General features: G+C 36.7%; 2 protein-coding genes across 2 annotated transcripts in view; one reads left to right on the forward strand and one right to left on the reverse strand.

Annotated features, from left to right (window-relative positions):
* Positions 1-20839, forward strand: part of LOC148946606 (dedicator of cytokinesis protein 3-like) — a 218343-nt gene that overhangs the window by 86622 nt on the left and 110882 nt on the right. The gene's annotated exons all lie outside the window — the stretch shown is intronic.
* Positions 1-20839, reverse strand: part of LOC148946607 (innexin inx3-like) — a 60296-nt gene that overhangs the window by 20506 nt on the left and 18951 nt on the right. The window contains exons 2-3 of the mRNA XM_089096285.1: positions 10760-10928; position 9784 (exon numbers count right to left, since the gene is read on the reverse strand). Of these exons, the coding sequence (XP_088952411.1) occupies position 9784; positions 10760-10921 (163 nt within the window). The 5' untranslated portion in view covers positions 10922-10928. The remainder of the gene's footprint in view (positions 1-9783; positions 9785-10759; positions 10929-20839) is intronic.

The raw sequence follows: 20839 nt of genomic DNA on the forward strand, positions 1-20839 counted from the left end.
CGACAAGCAGCGTATTAACGGCACAAAAGTGATAGCTGTGAATTTTCAATGGAAAATGCAACTTACTTAAAAGAGGGTATAGCTAAAACGGTACTTGTGTATTATACGCCACTCGCTCAAGTGCTTTATTTAATTAGAATCTGTTTCTCTGATGCTCAATCCTAATGAAACATCCCGAAATATGTTGAAAATATAATACTTTAGAAACATTTGGGTTATATATTTGCACATTAGGGAGGGTGGGGGTAAACTATAGCCGGTCTGCATGCAAAATGTGTTAAGCACAATTATTCTGCATATTATGAAGAACCAATTGTTTTCTAACTTCAAACTGTCCAAATAGTTTACCCCCCCCCCCCCTAATGTGCAAATATATAGCCCAAATTATGTATTCCCCATCTATTCTGTCTTTTTTTTTGTCTTGTCTCACGCTAAGCTGAAAGAAACTAACGAAGAAACCGGTTTGTTCTCGAGTTTTACTCAGCGTAAACTTTAATGAGTGGCGTATAATACATAAGTACCATTAAAACTATGACAAATATCGACTGAAAAGGCAAATTTTTGAAAAAGTCGCGTCTTTCCCATTGTCCTAATCAATCAATCAATCAATCAATTTATTCCATTTTCAATATAATACATTTCAACCTTTCAAAGACTCAACACACACACACACACACATATACACACACACACACACACACAGACACATAGACACACAGACACACAGACACACAGACACACACACACACACACACACACACACACACACACACACACACACACACACACGCACGCACACAATCCGATAGGACAATCCAATAAATTAAACCAAATTCCAAATATATATTTAAAACCAAGCTACAAAAAAATATTAGACAAAATCAGTACCCAAACGTTTCCAACCCTGGCTAGTGTCACCCCCCCCCCCAAATAATAATAAGAAAATTAAAAAATATATATATTTAAACATGAAAAATCAAGACATTAAAAAATTCTTAAAATTCTTTTGAAACTACCAAACGAGTGACATTCTTGAGTTGACTCAGGTAGACTATTCCAAACGATAGGACAAGCAGTTAATGGATTAAAGTCAGACCTCACCAATGGAGTAAATAAAATATCAATATTCCTTGAATTTCGAAGATGATGTATTGACCTATCAGTGACGAAAGAAGGAGTAGCTTGAAGGGTTGTGGGAATTTAACGTTGAAGTTGATAAAAAGTGAATAACGCGCCTGAAAGAATATATAGAGTCTGCAAACCTAGTAATATGCTAGTTTGGTTGGTTGTATAACAATCTAAGTACTGTACAACCATTTTTGGCTTATCATATAACTTAGAAAATGGTCTCAACAAAGAAGAGAAAGTTGACATCCATATTGTAAGGCAATAAGAGACATAGGACTGAACTAAGCAATGGAACGGAATTTTTAAAACTGATCCTGAAAAAATTTATTTTAGCCTACTCAAAATTCCAAGACTCCTTGAGATCTTCACATTAATTAGTCCAATATGATGCTTGAATGAAAGGTTTTCATCGAGAAGAAATACCGAGAAATCGGACATACCGATCCTTATTTCTACTGAGAGAGCCCCTTGAAAGCTGGATATTAGTTAACTCAGGGCACGCCAGAGAAATATGGGAAAAAATAAAAAAAACTTGACTTAGCAATATTTAGGGCAAGGACATTTGCATCAAACCAAAGAACGACTCTCTCAAATAGGTCAACTAATTTGGGAAGCATCTCAGACTCAGTTCCTACTACAGTACCAATGGTACTGTCATCGGCGAAAGCAACGAGTGTCCATATCCTACGAAAACGATGGATTTTTTTTTAACATTGAAAGATTCAGGATGACATAGGCGACAGCAAACTGTAGGTTGTTGATTCTTATCTGCAACTATAAGTCATTAACATAAATCAAAAACAGAAGCGGTCCAAGAACAGACCCTTGAGGAACACCACACTCAACTTTATACGAAAAGTAGGAAAGGGAATCTACGGAGATAGTTCTACCTGACAAATAGGAATCAATCCAAGCATGAGCCTGTCCTCTTACACCATTGTTTGATAGCTTATACAGCAGAATCTCATGAGTTAAATATTCAAAAGCCTTACGGACATCTAGGAATATAGCTGCAGGAATCAAACCAGAGTCAAGCGCGATGTGGAGAAAAGTTAAAAGAGTTACACACGCATGCTCCGTAGAATGTTTAGCTCGGAAGCCAAACTGAAAATCATGAAAAAATATTTTAGCCTCTAGAAAAGCAAGTAGACGGGAAAGCATGGTCTTTTCAAAAATTTTGCTAAAACAGACAGCAAAGATATAGGACGATAATTGGGTGGATCACTTCTTTGTCCAACTTTAAATAAAACAATTACTCTAGATCACTTAGAACAACTGGATAAAACTTTATCTTCAAAAGAAACATTTATAAGCTTTGTCAATGAAGAAATAATTGAAGAAAGAAGTAATTAAACTACCATAGTTGAAATGCAAGCTAGGTCAGACGACGAAGAAACCTTCAAGCAAATTATAATCCTGGCTACTTTAACATCAGAAGCATGATATGACACCATCGATTTTAGACAAGGCGGAGCAAGATAAGATTTGTAATCTGGTTGTGACTGTGAAGACCTGACTGAAGAAGCAGTGGTTTTCCCAATATTGGCAAAAATATGATGTAAATGCTTCTTGAACAGATGGAATACCCTCAATAACCACATCACCAGCTACAAGACTTGGAGGGATAGAAGGAGCCGGAGAAGAACGTTTGAGGACGGAATTAATCACTTGCCAAGTTTTTCGAATATCTTTCCCACAATCCGAGAATTTGGAATAATAAAGGAATTTAGCCTTCCGGCATAAAGAATTGAAAACATTCCTGTAGAGTTTGAATTGCTGAAGACGTGCAACATTTAAATAATTTCTTAGACCACACTGCTTTTCCATTAAAAACAAAAAAAAATTTTTAAACACGAAAAACGGGTTTTAATTTTCTAACAAGCAGTGAACTATATATAGTAGTTCACTGCTTGTTAGAAAATTAAAACCCGTTTTTCGTGTTTAAAAAATTTTTTTTGTTTGCAACATTTAAAGATGGCTTTGCTGACTTAAAAGCTTTCCAAAGAATATTCTTCTTCTCCAACTCTTTAGAAGAACAGAGGTCATCCACGGGTTAAGAGGAATAGATCTTTTTGACCTTGAAGTAGAAGGGGACAGAGCACATACGTCAAAAATAGACTCCTTCACTGACTCATAAAAGGAATCAAACTTTGAACAAAAATCATTATCCTCACCAAAAATCTTCTCAGCTAAATGGCATCTAAGGCAGATCAATTCATTCAAACCAAACCTAAAAGAAGCTGAAGCAGATGCTGGAGTGTCCCTATTCAATGTTTTTTCAAGGATAAAACTGGAAAATACAGGAAAATGGTCTGAAATATCACTCACTACAACAGAATTCCGAACCAAATTAAGAGACAAAAAATGTTATCAATTAAAGATGCTGACGTATCAGTTACCCGTGTCGGAATACAGGTTGTTGGTAGAACCCCAGCAGTGAGTATATCTGAGAGAAAATCCACCGTAGTAGCGGAAGCCATGTCAATTAGATTTAAGATAAAGTCTCCCATTATTACAACTTCACAGGGACATCTGCCTATTAAACCCAAGACCTCAGCAAGGACCTGAAGAAAAGAAGGGACGGATCCACTGGGAGATCTATAAATATTACCAATTATCAAAACCTTTAAATTGATTTCAATAAACTGGGATTCAAAAACCCCTTCGTCATTCCTTGACAGATCGCTTCGAACAGTATAGGGAAAAATATCAGAAATATACATTACTAGTCCACCCTTTGTCATCCTTCTGCGATTTAGTCACTCCATTTTGTAACCAGGTATATCTAAAAGTATTTCATTGCTAGAATTAAGAAAAGTCTCACATAATCCCATAACATTGGGTTGCCCCTCAAAAACTATCTTGCTCAACTGGTCAATCGGTGAGCATAGACCCTGAGCATAAAGTTGAAGGACCGAAAAATGATCATCTTGTCTAGTAGCCCACTTTGAATCAGAAACATACTTACTAGTAATTGATTGGGAGGTATTTAGGGAATTTCTTTTAATTTGACCAATTATTAATAATGCTAAAAACATCTAAGGGGTTTCTTTGTAATTGAAGTAAACACTCATCAAGGGAGTAAAAATCCCCAGAGCCTGAGTTAGAAAAATTCATATAACTTAAGGAGACTATGTATCAAACCTACATCGCAACACACAAAATAAAATAAATAAAAAAATAACTAAGAGGCTATAAATAAAAACAAAAAATAAAATAAATAAATAAATAAAATCAGAACAATCATACCAATACTGCAACACTGCAAGATACTAAACATACCTAAAAAAACACACACAAAAAAACTTATTTTTAAACACACTCGGCAAGAGTATGAATTTTTCTAGTGACACTTTCACCGTTAGGCCTTGCCAAAATTTGCCCACTATCAGTCCAAACATTTCTATGGCCAAATTTGTCCTTTGCGGCATATATGATCTCACGTCGGCTCTTTGTCAATGCTTCCGATAGGAAAATTCCACTTGAAGCTAACCTGGCTTCAATAATCAACTTATTGTGCCTGATGTGATTCTGCAAAGTTTTTGAAATGAAGAAAATAGTTAAAAAAAAGAAAATAGTGAAATTTACAGGTTTTTATTAAGGCGACGAAGGTGATAATTTTATATATGGCGGAAAAAAAAAAAAAAAAAAAAAAAAAAAAAAAAAAAAAAACTAGTCAGAAACACTTTCCAGAAGCGGGTACGATTAAGTTTAGCTACTTTTCGCCAGTTCGTGAATGTCAGTCCGGCAGATTTCCGCTATTTGCGAATATCAATGCAAAGCGAAGACAGCTTCGTTAGCCAGCTCTCAAATATCATCTTTTAGTCGTCGAGGATAAACTCTCATAAGAAGAAACACTTCTCTAAGTCCAAGATCTTAGCACAACCCATCAATCCTTGCAACTCTGACGACCTTTGTATACATTTTTGGTGACTGCTGGCGATAATCTCTCTCTCTCTCTCTCTCTCTCTCTCTCTCTCTCTCTCTCTCTCTCTCTCTCTCTCTCTCTCTCTCTCTCTCTCTCTCTCTCTCTCTCTCTCTCTCTCTCTCTCTCTCTCTCTCTCTCTCTCTCTCTCTCTCTCTCTCTCTCTCTCTCTCTCTCTCTCTCTCTCTCTCTCTCTCTCTCTCTCTCTCTCTCTCTCTCTCTCTCTCTCTCTCTCTCTCTCTCTCTCTCTCTCTCTCTCTCTCTCTCTCTCTCTCTCTCTCTCTCTCTCTCTCTCTCTCTCTCTCTCTCTCTCTCTCTCTCTCTCTCTCTCTCTCTCTCTCTCTCTCTCTCTCTCTCTCTCTCTCTCTCTCTCTCTCTCTCTCTCTCTCTCTCTCTCTCTCTCTCTCTCTCTCTCTCTCTCTCTCTCTCTCTCTCTCTCTCTCTCTCTCTCTCTCTCTCTCTCTCTCTCTCTCTCTCTCTCTCTCTCTCTCTCTCTCTCTCTCTCTCTCTCTCTCTCTCTCTCTCTCTCTCTCTCTCTCTCTCTCTCTCTCTCTCTCTCTCTCTCTCTCTCTCTCTCTCTCTCTCTCTCTCTCTCTCTCTCTCTCTCTCTCTCTCTCTCTCTCTCTCTCTCTCTCTCTCTCTCTCTCTCTCTCTCTCTCTCTCTCTCTCTCTCTCTCTCTCTCTCTCTCTCTCTCTCTCTCTCTCTCTCACTACAGAATCTCAAACTTATATATATATATATTGAATTTATCTAGTATTTTGGGCAATCGGTTGCATCAAGACTGGGCTGGGTAATTGTAGACAGAGAAAAGCCAAGACAGATAGTCCAAGTAATTGAGAGGGAAATGTTTAAATGGCTGGGGCACGGGTAAATGGCAGGAGTATGAATGACTCTCTTATTGGACACATATATATATATATATATATATATATATATATATATATATATATATATATATATATATATATATATATGTATATATATGTATATATATGTATATATATATATATATATATATATATATATATATATATATATATGTATATATATATATATATATATATATATATATATATATATATATATATATATATGTGTGTGTGTGTGTATAACGTTTAATATTTTATTGAATTTCCCTTGAATATTTTATATCGGGTGCTAGCATTATTGGCTTCCACTCAGAAACTGGCTAAAATGAGAATCTTAAGAATAGGCTATTATATTCTGTAGAAGTATTTAAATCATGTCTTAGAATAAAAAAGATGACTCTATCATTTTCGCCGACATGTACTTGGATGTCTAATTGCGCATTTTCTTTTCGCAATAAGTATGCATGATGCAACAGTTGAATATTTGACTAGAGAATATAAAAATAATTCGTTTCGAATATACGTAAACAGTAACGATAAAATAAATGAGCAAAAACTGCCTTCAATGTGAGGTAGCCTGTTTGCCCCATTCAATTCAGAAGTGAAACTGGCACTTAATTAAAAACAACACATTTTCGGTATTTCTGTTGGGCAAGATCACAGTTTATATAATTATCCAGTAAGCTTATTGCAGATCATTTCTGGTCTTCGTTCTCGGTGCGAACAAAAAGCTCCTCCCACTTCTTCGTGCAGTTATGGATCAGTGTGTTTGCGTCTATCAATGAGAAATGGTTACAAAGTGCATTATTCGTAATAGCGGGTTTCTACTTGTTTCCGATTATTTCGCGTCTGACTTTTCTACCCGTGAAAAGATATGATGCCGCTTATGTTTCTACGTTCTCTGGAGCACTCGCACCCCGGTCCGGGTTTTTATAATGGGTGAGATAGGGAATGATCATACTGGATAATTATATAAACTGTGGTCAAGATGAAGATACCTCTAATTTTTTAAACTCGATAACAAATTTGTAGTTACAAATTTGGCATATGCCGTATTATTGTAAGCTTTCAGTTAAGCATAAGCAACAACGGGAACATTACGAGTTGGATTTGAGGCTGGAGGGGGGCAAACAGCCCTCCTCCCAATCAGCGTAATTCAGCTTTATCTTCTGTTCTTTTTTATGTAAACATCATTATTTGTTTTCTCCCTTAAAAGAGAGAGGCTACCCTCATTTTGAGTGGCAACCATTATCATTATGTCTTAACTGGAAACAGCTAAAGTTATTTTTTTTACCTAGTTTTTTAATGTAGGGATCACAGTTTATATAACTATCCAGTATGATCATTCCCTATCTCACCCATTATAAAAACCCGGACCGGGGTGCGAGTGCTCCGGAGAACATTTTTGCAGATAGAAACATAAGCGGCATCAGATCTTTTCACGGGTAGACAAGTCAGACGCGAAACAATCGGAAACAAGTGGAAACCCGCTATTACGACTAATGCACTTTGTAATCATTTCTCATTGATAGACGCAAACACACTGATCCATAAGTGAAGAAAGAAGTGGGAGGAGCTTTTTGTTCGCACCGAGAACGAAGACCAGAAATGATCTGCGATAAGCTTACTGGATAATTATATAAACTGTGGTTAGGATATACAATAGGAAGTGCTACCAAATTGAACTACTGTACGTATACAAGGAATTTTCTGTCTCTGGCTACTAACTGATGGTCAGCCTCTAGTAGAGCAAGAGAGAGGAAGCAGTTGTATTAATTCATGAAAATGTAGGGAGGGGGGGGGGCAAATGTACTTTAATTATAAATTACGCTTCAGTTATGTTGTCTCCCCTTCAGTTAAGGTATATTTGCAGGAATTTTCTGTCTCTGGCTTCTAACCGATGTTAAGTCTTTAGTAGAGCAAGATAGAGAAAACAGTGATATCAATTCACGAAAATATAGGGGGAGGATCAGATGCGATTTAATTATAAATCACCCATCAGTTATTTTGTCTCCCTTTCAGTCAAGGTACATTTGCAGGAATTTTCTGTCTCTGGCCTCTAACCGATGTTAAGTCTTTAGTAGAGCAAGATAGAGGAAGCAGTGATATCAATTCATGAAAATATAGTGGGAGGGGCAGATTTGATTCAATTATAAACCACCCTTCAGTCATGCTGCTTCCCCTGCAGTTAATTCATACTTGCAGGAATTTTTCTGTCTCTGGCTACTAACCGAAGGCCAATTTTTAGTAGAGAAACTCAGAAGAGCAATTAGTAGAACAAGACACAGAAATCAGTGGCATCGATTCATGAAAATATAGCAGGGCAAAACTTTTTTCTTAAAATCACGGGGAGGATTAGTTTTTTTTTACTGTAAATACCAAAAAAGGACTATTTTCAAAGAGGGATTTTCAAAACCGAACGGGGATCCAGGAAGAGACTCTTCCCCCTTTCCAGTTTATACTTTCTGATAATCTCTCCATTAAATTTTGCTGAGTGAGACTCCAGTCCCTCTGTGTTGGTTTGGAGGGAAGGGGGCTGAGTAAAAAAGAAAAACACATTCCGTATAGCGGGAGCAGAACATCTCCCAGCAAACCAAAAAATTTTACGAAACATGAGAAAAAAGGTCATATAGACTGTTTTTGGGGAACAAGAAGTGATACAAAGTGTGCCAAATTTCCCAAGAAAAGGCAAATTATACAAAATAAGGGTAAACTTCACGCAATCTTGACATTTTGGAAAGGGTAGAGGTAAAATTTGTGTCCACCCTTCGAACGTACCTGACTGGATATATAGCGGGTAAACCCTCATTTGCGACAATTCAGCGATAACTGTAGCCTTTTCTTTCCCATTTCAAGACAAAGTTTCTAGGGAAAAACCGATCCGGTGGAAAAAATCCGGGGGAAAACCGAGATACGTGAGTAAGACCCATGCAAAAATGTGATTTCCTCGGTTTTCAAGAAGTAGGAAGGTAAACTTCCGGTTAACGGTTTTCGACGATGGTAATTTCGGTGCTGTACTTTTACTTGAGAATCACGTATATTGGAAAGATTTGAGGTCCTCTTTTGATTGTCTCGGTTAATTTATGTGTCTTCATAATTATAAACTAAGCTTCAGTTATATTTCGGTAAAAACTACCGTTTCCAAGCTGATGCCAACATGGAATTTTTATCTCACTTGAAAGTTTCATAATTTTTGATTACTATGGGTTCGCTCGTTACTAGGTCCAATCACGATGTTTCATTTGGATTACAAATCACTCAATTTCTATCAAACATGTTTCTTTCTTCGTCAATGGACGTTATTTCTGAAGACACGAATTCTGGGGAAAGATGCTTAGAGCGTCCCATTCCTTGTCATTTATATGCAATTGCTTCTCCGTAAAAAATAAATAAAGGCAATTTAAATAAATAAAGCAATAAATAAAGGCAATAGTTTCCCCATAATTTATGCACCCTAATTACTCATTTAATACCCATTCCCTAATAGGTATTTCATTTAATACCCATTCCCTAATCTACTCTAATAGCGATGTATTATTAAATTATCCACAATTAATACTAACACTGTGTTTACTCAATTTACCACCCATTATCTATCAAATTTTTAAACAAATTGAATTCCTTGTTTGATAAGATGCACAACGAAGCATTCAATGTGGCCTTTGGTTTCAATTGTGTTTTTATTAAGAGTAGAGAATAAGCTTATAGGCTACAAATTATTTACATGAAAGTAAATACTTTCGGTGGAAAATTTTATCAAAAGTATGCAATTAGGGTATTTACATATCTACATAGGAGGTTCACCCCGACCCCTTGAGATAGTTCCGAAGAATCCCTTCGGAAAAATAAAAAAATGGGACCCTAAATTAAACTATTTCATTATGAGTTTTAAAAGGTCGACTTATGGACAATATATTTCCATAAGAATAAATTTGTATACATATTTTGAGAGGGGGATGGTCTAACTGAAGTCTTTCCCATGGTTTACGCCACTGGTGACACATCTTCTTGTAACAGATAGCACAAAAAATTTTGACACCATATTAGACAAAACGCTCCTGAAAACTTGGGAAACCGCAGTTGAACCTGCCAGTTCCAAAAAGTCATCTCCCTGGAAGAATGGCTAACCTTGGTTTAAATAAAACCCGAGGGAGCGTCAACTTTGAGAAAGCAGGTACGTCAGGTGACGCTTGCCAAGCGTGGCGAAAGTGTGCTTAGCGTTGCGAGGACTGTGCGACACTGGCGGAACTGTGTGGCAAACGTGGCGCTCCAAAATTTACTGCAGGTGGTGAACCAGCCTCTGTCAGCTTTGTGTTGCGATTAGTTTTAATAGCAGTAATAGTAGTAGCGTTAGATCGTATCACTGAATTTGGGAAACCTAAATTTCATTCTATTGACTTATCAAAGGAAAAAAAAAAAAAAAAGTCTTTTAACTGAAAGTAAGGAGCGACATTAAAACTTCAAGCGAATAGAAATTATTCCGTATATGAAAGGGGCTGCTCCCCCCCCCCTCAACGCCTCGCTCTTTACGCTAATGTTTGACTCTCCTGTCACAACTCTACCTTTTAAAACAATAAAGTTCTATTACTTTTAGGGGGTATTTCCCCCTTTTGTTGAAAAAAAGACAAATATTCTCAGACTCGTAACTTTTGATGGATAAGACTAAACCTGATGAATCTTATATATTTAAAATCAGCATTTAAATTCCATTCTTTTGATGCATCGATTGGTATTAAAATTTCGTTTTTTAGAGTTGCGGTTACTGTTGAGCCGGGTCGCTCCTTACTTACAGTTAGTTACCACTAACTGTTTGAAAAGTGTTTGAAAAGGTTTAACTATTAAATCGTAGGCTGACACCAACACACAGGATAGAAAGAAAGCGGCAGTGGTGAATCTGTAGTGGAGTTTGAAAATCGCGTTGTCTATGTCCGCCTTGTCTGCTAAATATCGTATCCTAAAATAATGTCCTACTGAGGCAGCTAGTCCAAAAACGCCCATCTTTCACCTGAAAATAAATAAAAATCTTACATAAAAGGAAATAACTGTTCAAACTGGCTTTTGGATATTTGTAGGAATCACCCACGGTAATAAGTGACCTCTTTAAATCGCCATTTATGAAAAGATTAAGGACATCCGTAATTGCAGCTAATTACTTTGACTCAAAATTTTGATTCTGAATTTCAATTTCTTCACTACTACATTTTCGAAATTTCAAAGGTTTTGTATTGTGCTCTTCTCCTTTTCTAAAAAAAATAAAAAAAAAATAATAATAATAAAAATCTCAAGGAGTATAGATACATGCATATAATAGTTTTTCCCAGACAACCAACTAAACATCTCATCTTTGATGTAATAAAGGTTAAGGGCGAATCTCGGATAGACTAACCCCTTTGCGCCAATTCCCTTCTAACTATCACTGCCTGTCCTTGCTTATTATTCTCCGCAATTAGCCGTAATAAGGTTGCTGATGACCGTATTCCTTTTTATAACATTGTATATAACCATATTTCGTAGAATGTAGCTGTATAAGCAGCGTGCTCAGGGTCTTGGATAGGCGTAGTGGCGTAAATTCATAAAAATGTAGGGGGAGGACAAGATGTATACTTTAAAATCTAGGGGGCGAGGTGGTAATATTGTTGTTTGGAAATTTTCCACAAAAATACAAAAAAAGGCATTCCTCAATGGAAATCCCCTACCCCCTATCCTTCAATTGATAGCCGATGTCTCAGTTCGGGCTTAGGAGCAGTAGTCTATTTACAATGGTATATACATTTTTACCGACGCATCAACCTTTGTAGTTGAGAGGCATCGTTAGGTAGTGGATAAAAAAAAAAACTAATTATATCCTCTTCAATTGATGACTTATAATTATCTATTTGATCATGTCGCTGATGATCTAGATTGAAAATAAATTGGAATTCATCTTGAGGTTGCGCTTCATAGCCATTGACGGTGGTTTCTTGATCAACAGCAAGAAACCACAATATGACGTAGTATCTGTTCAATCAGGTAACTTTCTTGAAATTATTTTTCGCTTCATAATTGGACAAAATTGGCGAGCGATTATAAAAATAAAGCTTACCTATTATTTTAAACGGTTAGTAAAATAAATAAATGCGAAACCAGTGCAAAATTACGAGCAAAGACGTTACTTCCCTGTACTTCAGATTTTCAGGAATATTTTCAAAATCAAAAAGTACATTGTCCTAAGTCAAAGATAGGAACTCTCGAAAACATCCTTTTTACAAAAATAATAGCATAATTATATAAACCCCTTACTGGTGGATCTAAGAAGTGAAAACTAAAGGTGCACTTGGAGTTATTAGGGTCAGAGTTACACTGAAGAGTAAACATGATGCACCTCCTCTCAGAAACAAAAAATGATTCTGCCACTCATTTCTTGATTCTGCAGCTAGTCAGATCTGTACAAAGTAAGTCCTTCTTGCCTCTAACTGCTAGCCTGATAGAATCCATATTCGTCAAGACATTCCAGTTTTCCTCCTGGTGGTTTGCCATCGTTTGCGGTCAGGGAACCTTTCTAACCACAATCCCTCATACTCACAGGGCTGGCCCGGTGGCCACAACCCGTAATTCAAACTGGTCACACTCTCTGTTTGCACCAATTATGAGGACAAAACATCTTAATTGTTTATATTTGTTAAAGTGAGGGGTATTCTTAACAGCTTCTAGTCCTGGTTAAACAAGTTAAAGTTGGTGTCGCCTGGAGTTGAATACAATTTTGGCATAGATGAAGAGCCTGACTCATCTTATTCATCAATTTGAAGCGTTATGCAAGTAGTGTTCTTAATAAAGAAAACATTTACTGTTAAATAAAAAATAACACTATGTACACAGTATGTAAATGATGCGTCAAGCTTTAAGGCAGTAATTATGGTTGCATAAAATATATAATCACAAGTGCATTCCTTTATGACAGCGAGAAATGACTAAAACGGTAGCGCAAGTCAGCTTTTTTTAGATTATGTACAAACTCGGATACTTTAAGAAGTTGAATGAGGTACCACAATGGGCTAATGAAGCCCATTCATCCGTCTGGAAGCGCGATAGGTTTCATTTCGCCTGCTGTGACTGCGATTGTACCGCCGTTGGCTTCCGCTGACCAGACCTGCTGATTGGCTCTGCGGTGGTGGACACCTCGGGCAATTATGCAGATTAAACTGCTTTTTATGCATATACATATGTAGCTGATTTCTTTTTGTTGGTAAGAACTGAAAAGAAGTTCCTACTCACTTTTACGGATTATTTTAAATCATCGGTAATCAAATAATAAAGACGACTTTTAAAAATCGAACTAATGCAGACTTCCTCTTAAAACTTGAATTAAGCATCAAAATATGCAGGAATTAAACCTTTTAAAATAGCGACAACTTTTCTCAGTACGTGAGCAAGTTAGTATCTGGGGGGAAGGGGGGTTTAACCCCCACGAAAATTTTGTCTGGCTCGTAAAAACGTAAAAAAATGCATATAAACAACTTGTATGAAATACACCCTGCATCTCAAGTTGTTCATGCATTGACGCACTCTAAAACCGGTTTCTTTCACTAGTTTCTTCCAACTTAGCGAAAGAAAAGACAAAGAGAATTGACAGAAATAAATGGGGAATATATAATTCGGGCTATATATTTGCACATTATGGGGGAGGTGGGTAAATTATTTGGACATTGTGAAGTCAGAAAACAATACTTACTTCATAATATCAGAATAATTGTAGCTAACACATTATGCGTGCAGACCCGCTGTACTTTATCCCCCCCCCCCTAATGTCCAAATATATAACCCAACTTTGTTTAGATATATATTATTTATATACAGTGGTTTTTCCCAGGGGTGATCGTATCGATCCAGAGGTCCTAGAATATCGTGAGAGGGTTCATTTAAATGGAAATTAAAAGTTCTAGTACCCTTTTTAAGTGACCAAAAAATTGGAGGGCAACCAGGCCCCTTCCCACGCCCCTTTTTTCTTGAAATCGTCCAATCATAATTATGATATAGCCATTTTGTTCAGCATAGTTGAAAGGCCGAATAACCATACCTTTGGAGATATTATGAACCCCCCCCCACAGCCCTTGGGGAAAGGTCTTTAAGTTAAAAAATTTGCCCATTGTTTACATATAGTATTTTTGTTATTTGGAAGCATGCATACATCTTTCGGGAGGGGGGATTTTATGATGGTGGGATTTTTTATGGGGATAATTTTTCATGGGGAGGGAAGTTTCCAGGGGGTGAATTTTTTCAGGGGAAATTTTACACTGGAAGAATTTGCCAGAATTCCTATACGAAATTCTTCGTAAATATCTCTTGCTTTCACTTTGCCGACTCAATTTTACACATGGAGATTTTAAGGGTAATTGTCCAATGGAAATTTTCACCAGGATTGAATTGTCTAGAGAATAAATTCTTAGGAAGGAAGAAATTTTCCTTGAAGGTGTAGCCAAATTTGCTGGAACTATTTAAAAAAACGATGAGAAATTAAATTTAAAAAAACAAGTTTTTTTCAACTGAAATTAAGGAGCAACTTTAAACTTAAAATGAACAGAAATTATTACGTATATGAAGGGGGTAACTCCTCCACAACACCTCGCTCTTTAACGCTAAAGTTTGAATTCTGTCTCAATTCCTTAAGAACGATTACTGAAACACTATGTTTGTTTAATTAGAACAATAAGAAGCTTTATTTAAGAGTACTAAAAAACTTAAGCGTAAGAGCGATGTGTTGTGGAGGAGTAACCCCTTCATATACCTAATAATTCTGTTCGTTTTAAATTTAAAGTTGCTCCTTACTTTCAGTCGAAAAACTTTTTTTTTTAATTTAATTGTCATTAAAGTTGACACCGAGAGGTCGACTTACCTCCATATGTATGAGATGGTACCGTCATGTTCTATGTAACCTAGTATTTAGCCCCTTATTTCTTAGAACTTATTTTTCAGTAATATGTGCTAACGTTCCAAATGTACAGCCTAACTAGAGTAAGTACTATCACACAGAAGGCGAGAGATGCTGTGGCGTTAATTGGGAGGGGGTTTTGATCCCCGTAGATTTTGAAAAATAACTTTTTTTTGAACCACAGGGGCCGTTTCGTAACATTTGAACCATACATACAGGGATGGATGCTCAGTGTCGTTTACAAGAGCGATGAGCAGCGAACTTCCCATCAAATTCCCCATCCCACTCAAAAGGTTGAATGGCTCAGTTTTCCTTTGACCTCTGGAAGACACTGAACTGGAATATCTAAACTACTCTAAAGATTGAGAAATTAGATAGATTTTAAGTAAGCCAGTAAAAGTATATAATAGCGGTCATACAACATTTTTCAGGATCCTCTTACGGTGCCTCGCCCACAGTCATGTATGCGAAACCAACTGAATTTGCATACTCAAATATTTGATTAGTGTGTGTGAAAAACTTGTTGGCAGATCGTTGCCATGGGTTAGTCTCTGATTGTCCCTAATGCTCATGCTGTCTCCATGTCACTGTTGCAATATTCAATTTTACGATTCGCTGAGATGACTATGAACAGAATGTGGTTAAATGTTGGCGTCTTGCTTACATGGTTAGTAAGAATTTAAGATTCTAAAACGGCTCGTCCCAAATTCTTTTACTATATTGAAAGTTTACTATAAAAAAAAGAAAGTGTTGCCAGTAAAAGCCTAAATTGATTTTAGAAATTTTCAACTAAATAAACAGGAATTTTTAGCTATCAAAATTACATGGGTGTTTTCATTTAAGTATGGGCCTGGACCGAGGCGGCACCACTTCCAGAAATCACGTGTACCAGGTGGCGTGTGCAAAGCATGGGAGAAAGTGCCAAGAGTGGCGGAAACTGTCCCAAGCGTGGCGGAACTATGCGATGCGCCTGGCATTTGGAGTAAACACCACGTGGCGTAAAGTGGGTTTCCCCTCAATCCTGACGAGCTTTCTGCCCTTTTCACTCCAGTAGAGTTTTCCTAGAGCTTCATCGGTCATTTTCCGTTTCCTGGAGAATTCAGCATTCTTGCCAGCTGCATGGTGTATACATACTGTTTGTGCATCACGGCAATTTTTCTATATTACCTGGTACCTTTTCAGGTAATAGATCTATAGTCAAATTGGGTTATTTCTGAATGGCAGTTTTCCCCCTTACCATCTTTGGACATGTGTAACGAATCCTAGAATAATTTAAAGTCGCTGTTGATTTTATTAAATGGTTAAACAATCAAATTAATTCAAAATGGTTAAGATCAAATTAATCAAATTAATCAATGTTTTCTGTAACCTCTTGCCAAAACTGACGCTCCGACCATTTTTGCCTTATTCCAGTCTAAGTATGGTATTAAAACTCAGTGCTACCACTATCCTCAAATTTTTTAGGTTTTTCTGGAAACTGGAATTCGCCAATTTCTTGAAAGAAATTGGGTTCTCTGACATCTTCCCCAAAATTAACGTTCTTAAATATACGAACGTTAACACGAAATACACATTGTTAATTTTCTTTAATGTTAATTATTGTGGAGAATTTGGAGAATCTATTTATCTCTGGGAGAAATATGGGGATAGTGGAAACCAACGCTGTTCAGAATTACAGCAGTTTCTTTTTAGAAATTAGGAATTGTAGAGCAAATTTGAACAAGGTATTTTATCTATAATGATTCTTTTTGGTCATTGCTTGTGCCTGCCCACCCCCTTCTTAGAGAACAGCGAAAAGTCGGTATATTTTATTAGTATAATATAGGTAACTAGTATAGTATTGATATCTCAGTAACATGAACACGACCCCCCTCCCAGACATGGAGATTAGGATTAAGGTGTTGAACCCTTTCCCATTAGGCTTTTGTAAAACCATATCAATGGGCAGTGGCGTCGTTTGGGGGTGGCAGGGGGGGAACAGTCTACCCCCCCCCCCCAAAAAAAAAATGGAAAAAAGTTTTTATATAGCCCATGCCCCTTGACTCTCTGGATGTGGAACTTTTTTGCCCCCTCAATAAAAATGCTGGAGCTACGCCCCTGTCAATGGTATAAAAATTATATTAGAAAGTAATTGTCAAGAACTGACAGGAAATAATCGTCAAAGTTTAGATGGCGCTGCCGCCAAACCCTAATCAGCACTAGCTACTGTATGCGGAGGCTTTTGATACAGTATTAGGTACCATTGATTTACATAAAATTAAAATACCATTCTGAAAAAGGGTTTCTGAAAGTGTCTAAAGAATAGTTTTTTTTTGTTGCTTATGACATCCAGTGAAATTTTCAAAAAGAAAGTACAAACGAAGAATCTTATTCCAATAATAATTGGCCTTTTTATTTAGTTTTAAATCAATATGATAGTTTAAGGTTTCTAGCAAATATAACCTTCGGTCTTTAGTTTAAGAATTCAAAGATTGATGTTTACCAATTTTTCAACTTTATCTTCACGTTTGGTTACTTACAAAGAAAAAGCAGTAATTACTGCAGATATAATATTCAATTTTAATTTAGGGGAACTTTTCTCGGCCGCCGCAACACTTATGGAAATCGCAACTATTATTTTTAATGCAATACTGATATTCGGATAAATTTCACTAATTTTCCGTAGGATACTTCAGAGCCATTGCAATGTCATTTATTCTAGATCACTATTTTTGTCTTGCTCATTTACTCACGAACAGACTTTCAATTTTTCATGCCGTTCGATGCCATCTATGCCATGATTGTCGTCCTGGTGACGAACATCTTAAAGATTTTTACAATGTTACAAGAGTTCTTCAGCAGATACTGTTGACAGGTTCATTATTTTTGGAAAATATCCAAAAATATCGTTTAGTATATTCGTAGTTTACCATACGTAGATCCCCTTAAGACTAACGCAAGGAAGCAAACATATCTGTAGTTCCGTTAATATTAATTAGCTTGACTCAGTGGCGGATCCAGGGGGCACCCCCCCCCTAACGTAGTCTAAAGTAGTGTAATTTACTTAATTAACGCACGATTGCGTTAATTGAACTTGTTCCTAATGCGAGCTTATCGGATCAACCTATTTTATGCCCCCCCCCCCTAGAAAATCCTGGATCCGCCCCAGGCTTGACTCAGGTTAGGTATTTTCGTAGAATTTAGTTTCAGGGGGTCAACTCTTCAAACTTTGCAAAAACAGGCGAATTAGGCTATATGAAAAATAAAGTAATTGACCTTGTGATTGCAAAAATCAAGAGATTTGGGAAAGTACGTGGGCCCAAAATCCCCCTTCCTGTTTATTTGCCAGGACATGGACTGGATAGTATCTACAATACGCCATTGTTAATGCGTATACGTACGTTCAGTATTACAGCTATGCACTGTGCCACCTTGTACACACCATAAATGTGGCCGTCTAAAAAGATGTATCAATCGTAGACATTGCCCCTTAGACTACCGTTCACGCTGAATTTAAGCTACGGTATAGGCCTGGAATTGGGGCTGTTTAGAAGGAAACATGTTAAGAAAACAATTCTTACTTCGTAATATGCAGAATAATTGTAGTTACACATTTTGTCTGCAAGGTACTTGCGTGTTAAAGCCACCACACTCAAGAAGTGAAGTTAGGTTAGGTTAATCATAATGAAATATACCAAAATATGACGAAAATATAATACTTTAGTAACAAAATTATGGTAACTAAGACAGAGAATTGTGGAAACTACGACAGAAAATTATGGAAAGCAGGCCGCCCAGAACGCATTATATTTAAATATCTAACCACCTCTATACCTCTATATATTAAATATTTAATTAAAATATTTCTACATAGTACTTTATCTCGCTCATGCTAAGCTGATTTTCTCAGAGTGGACACATAAAACGGGTTTCATTACAGATCAAGAACAAAGTGTGGTCAGTATAACACGTAAGTGTCCGGTTCCAATATACTTTACACCAAGGCCGTATCCAGGGGGGCTACCCGGTTTGAACCCCCCCCCCCCCCGAAATTTTTGACCGAGTCGAAAATAAGTAACCTCGGTAAAAATCAGTAAAATTAGTCGAAAACTGAGTCAAAAACTAGTACCCCCCCCCCCCGAAATAGTCAAAAATTAGTACCCCCCCCCCCGAAAAAAATCCTGGATCCGCCCTTGCTTTACACCCTCTCCCCTTACGCGCAAATACACAGCCCAATTTATATATCTTCCATGTGTTTTTCCGTTTCTTGATTTCTTCACCGATGATTCAATTTACGGGTACGCGGGTTGAAACAAGAGTGATGCGTGGAAAAATCCATGAGAAATATATAAGGTGCTTGTGTATTATATAAAATACACTCGACAAGTGAAATTTGGTTAATAATAATGAAATAAAACAAAATTATGATGAAAATATAATAGTTTAGAAAGAAAAGTACTTGTGTATTATATAAAACCCACTCGAGAACTTCTATCGCGAATGATGCGAACATGAGACAAGAAACTGGTCAAAAAACTTCTTTATACCAGACAATTTGCTTTGGCTCGGTTTGAAAATACATTGAAGCTATATTTTATTTAAGTATTTAGTTTGTATTTTGGTTAGGTTAGGTTAGAATAAGTTTGCTTAGGTTACGTATTTAATATATATGTTATTATTTACACCACACACACACACCCCTCCCTAATGTGCAAATATATAGCCAAATTTTTTCGGTACTTATCGGTTACTGGAAACACACCCAAAAAGTGAAGTTAGGTTAATCCAAATGAAAAATAACAAAAAAAAAGTTTAAAATAGTACTTTGGAAACAAAATTAGGGAAACTTAACCCAACCTAACCTAACCCCCTCCCCTAATGTGCGAATATATAGCCCAAATTATACAAGTTCAATGCATTCTGTCTTAAGTCCAATGTATTGTATCATCCATCATTTGTTTTTGTAGCTATGAAACCGGTTTTCTGGTATGTAACCTAAGCGTAATTCTTGGGTGTGTTTCCAATAACCGACAATTACCTTATATTATTATATAAACTAAAGTATTATATTTTTATCATGTCTGGTATATTTCATTATGATTAACCTTACTTGACTTTTCAAGTGTGTACTGGATTGTAAGGGAGTACCAGGATTTTTTTTTATTTAGATTTGGCGGATTGAAGGAGTTTTAACCATAGAAACATCCATTAGTGATTTTCACTTACGAAAAAAGAATATGTACACTATTTTTTATTTATGTATGGCATAAAATCTTAGACCGGATGCTCTAACTTACCCCAATTACACAGGAAAACACCCCACTTCCATTCCCACTTCATAAACTACATTTAATTAGACTCGAATCCAATCGTTTGACTGATCCGGCTCAAATAAAGCAGTCAGGTAATAAGATAAGGCAACCTAACGTCTAAATCATTAAAATCTTGGGCTTTTGGTAGCGATTGCCTACTGTTGCATTACAGCTCCTGTGCTGCGCCTACCCGAGGGCCTTGCTCGATTTTAATCTGATAGTCATTCAACAAGTAATTATAATGGAATTTCTTCTTAGGTAATAGGTTTTTTGTACAAACGTTTTGAGCAGCTGGTAAACACTTTTCAGAGAGGATTAAATTTTTTTTCTTGCTATGCAAGATTCCTGCAATTTTTTTTTTTTTTTTTTAATAACCCGTACATTCCTTGAAGTTCAAGTCCTAAAACTGGTAATGGGAGTATATGTTAATTGTCAATGTAATTTGACAATCCAAAGCAGTACCCACGGTATTAATATTGCACAGGGCCGTATCCAGGATTGTTCGGGGGGGGGGGATTTTTCGCCCCCAAAAAAATTTTTCCCCCAAAAAGGATTTTTTTTTTGGGGGGGGGGGTAAAAACTTTAAAAAACGCATCAAAAATTTGTTTATATTCGTTTTTGTTAATTTTTTACGAGTTGAAAAAAACCCTTACCCCCCCCCCCCTGGATATGGCCTTGGTGCTGCATATTCACTCTCTAGAAGGAAACTACTATAAAATT

The sequence above is a fragment of the Artemia sp. Qi Xiang Cuo genome, chromosome 11 (assembly GCF_049724085.1).
Source record: "Artemia sp. Qi Xiang Cuo chromosome 11, ASM4972408v1, whole genome shotgun sequence".
Taxonomy (NCBI): Eukaryota; Metazoa; Arthropoda; class Branchiopoda; order Anostraca; family Artemiidae; genus Artemia; species Artemia sp. Qi Xiang Cuo.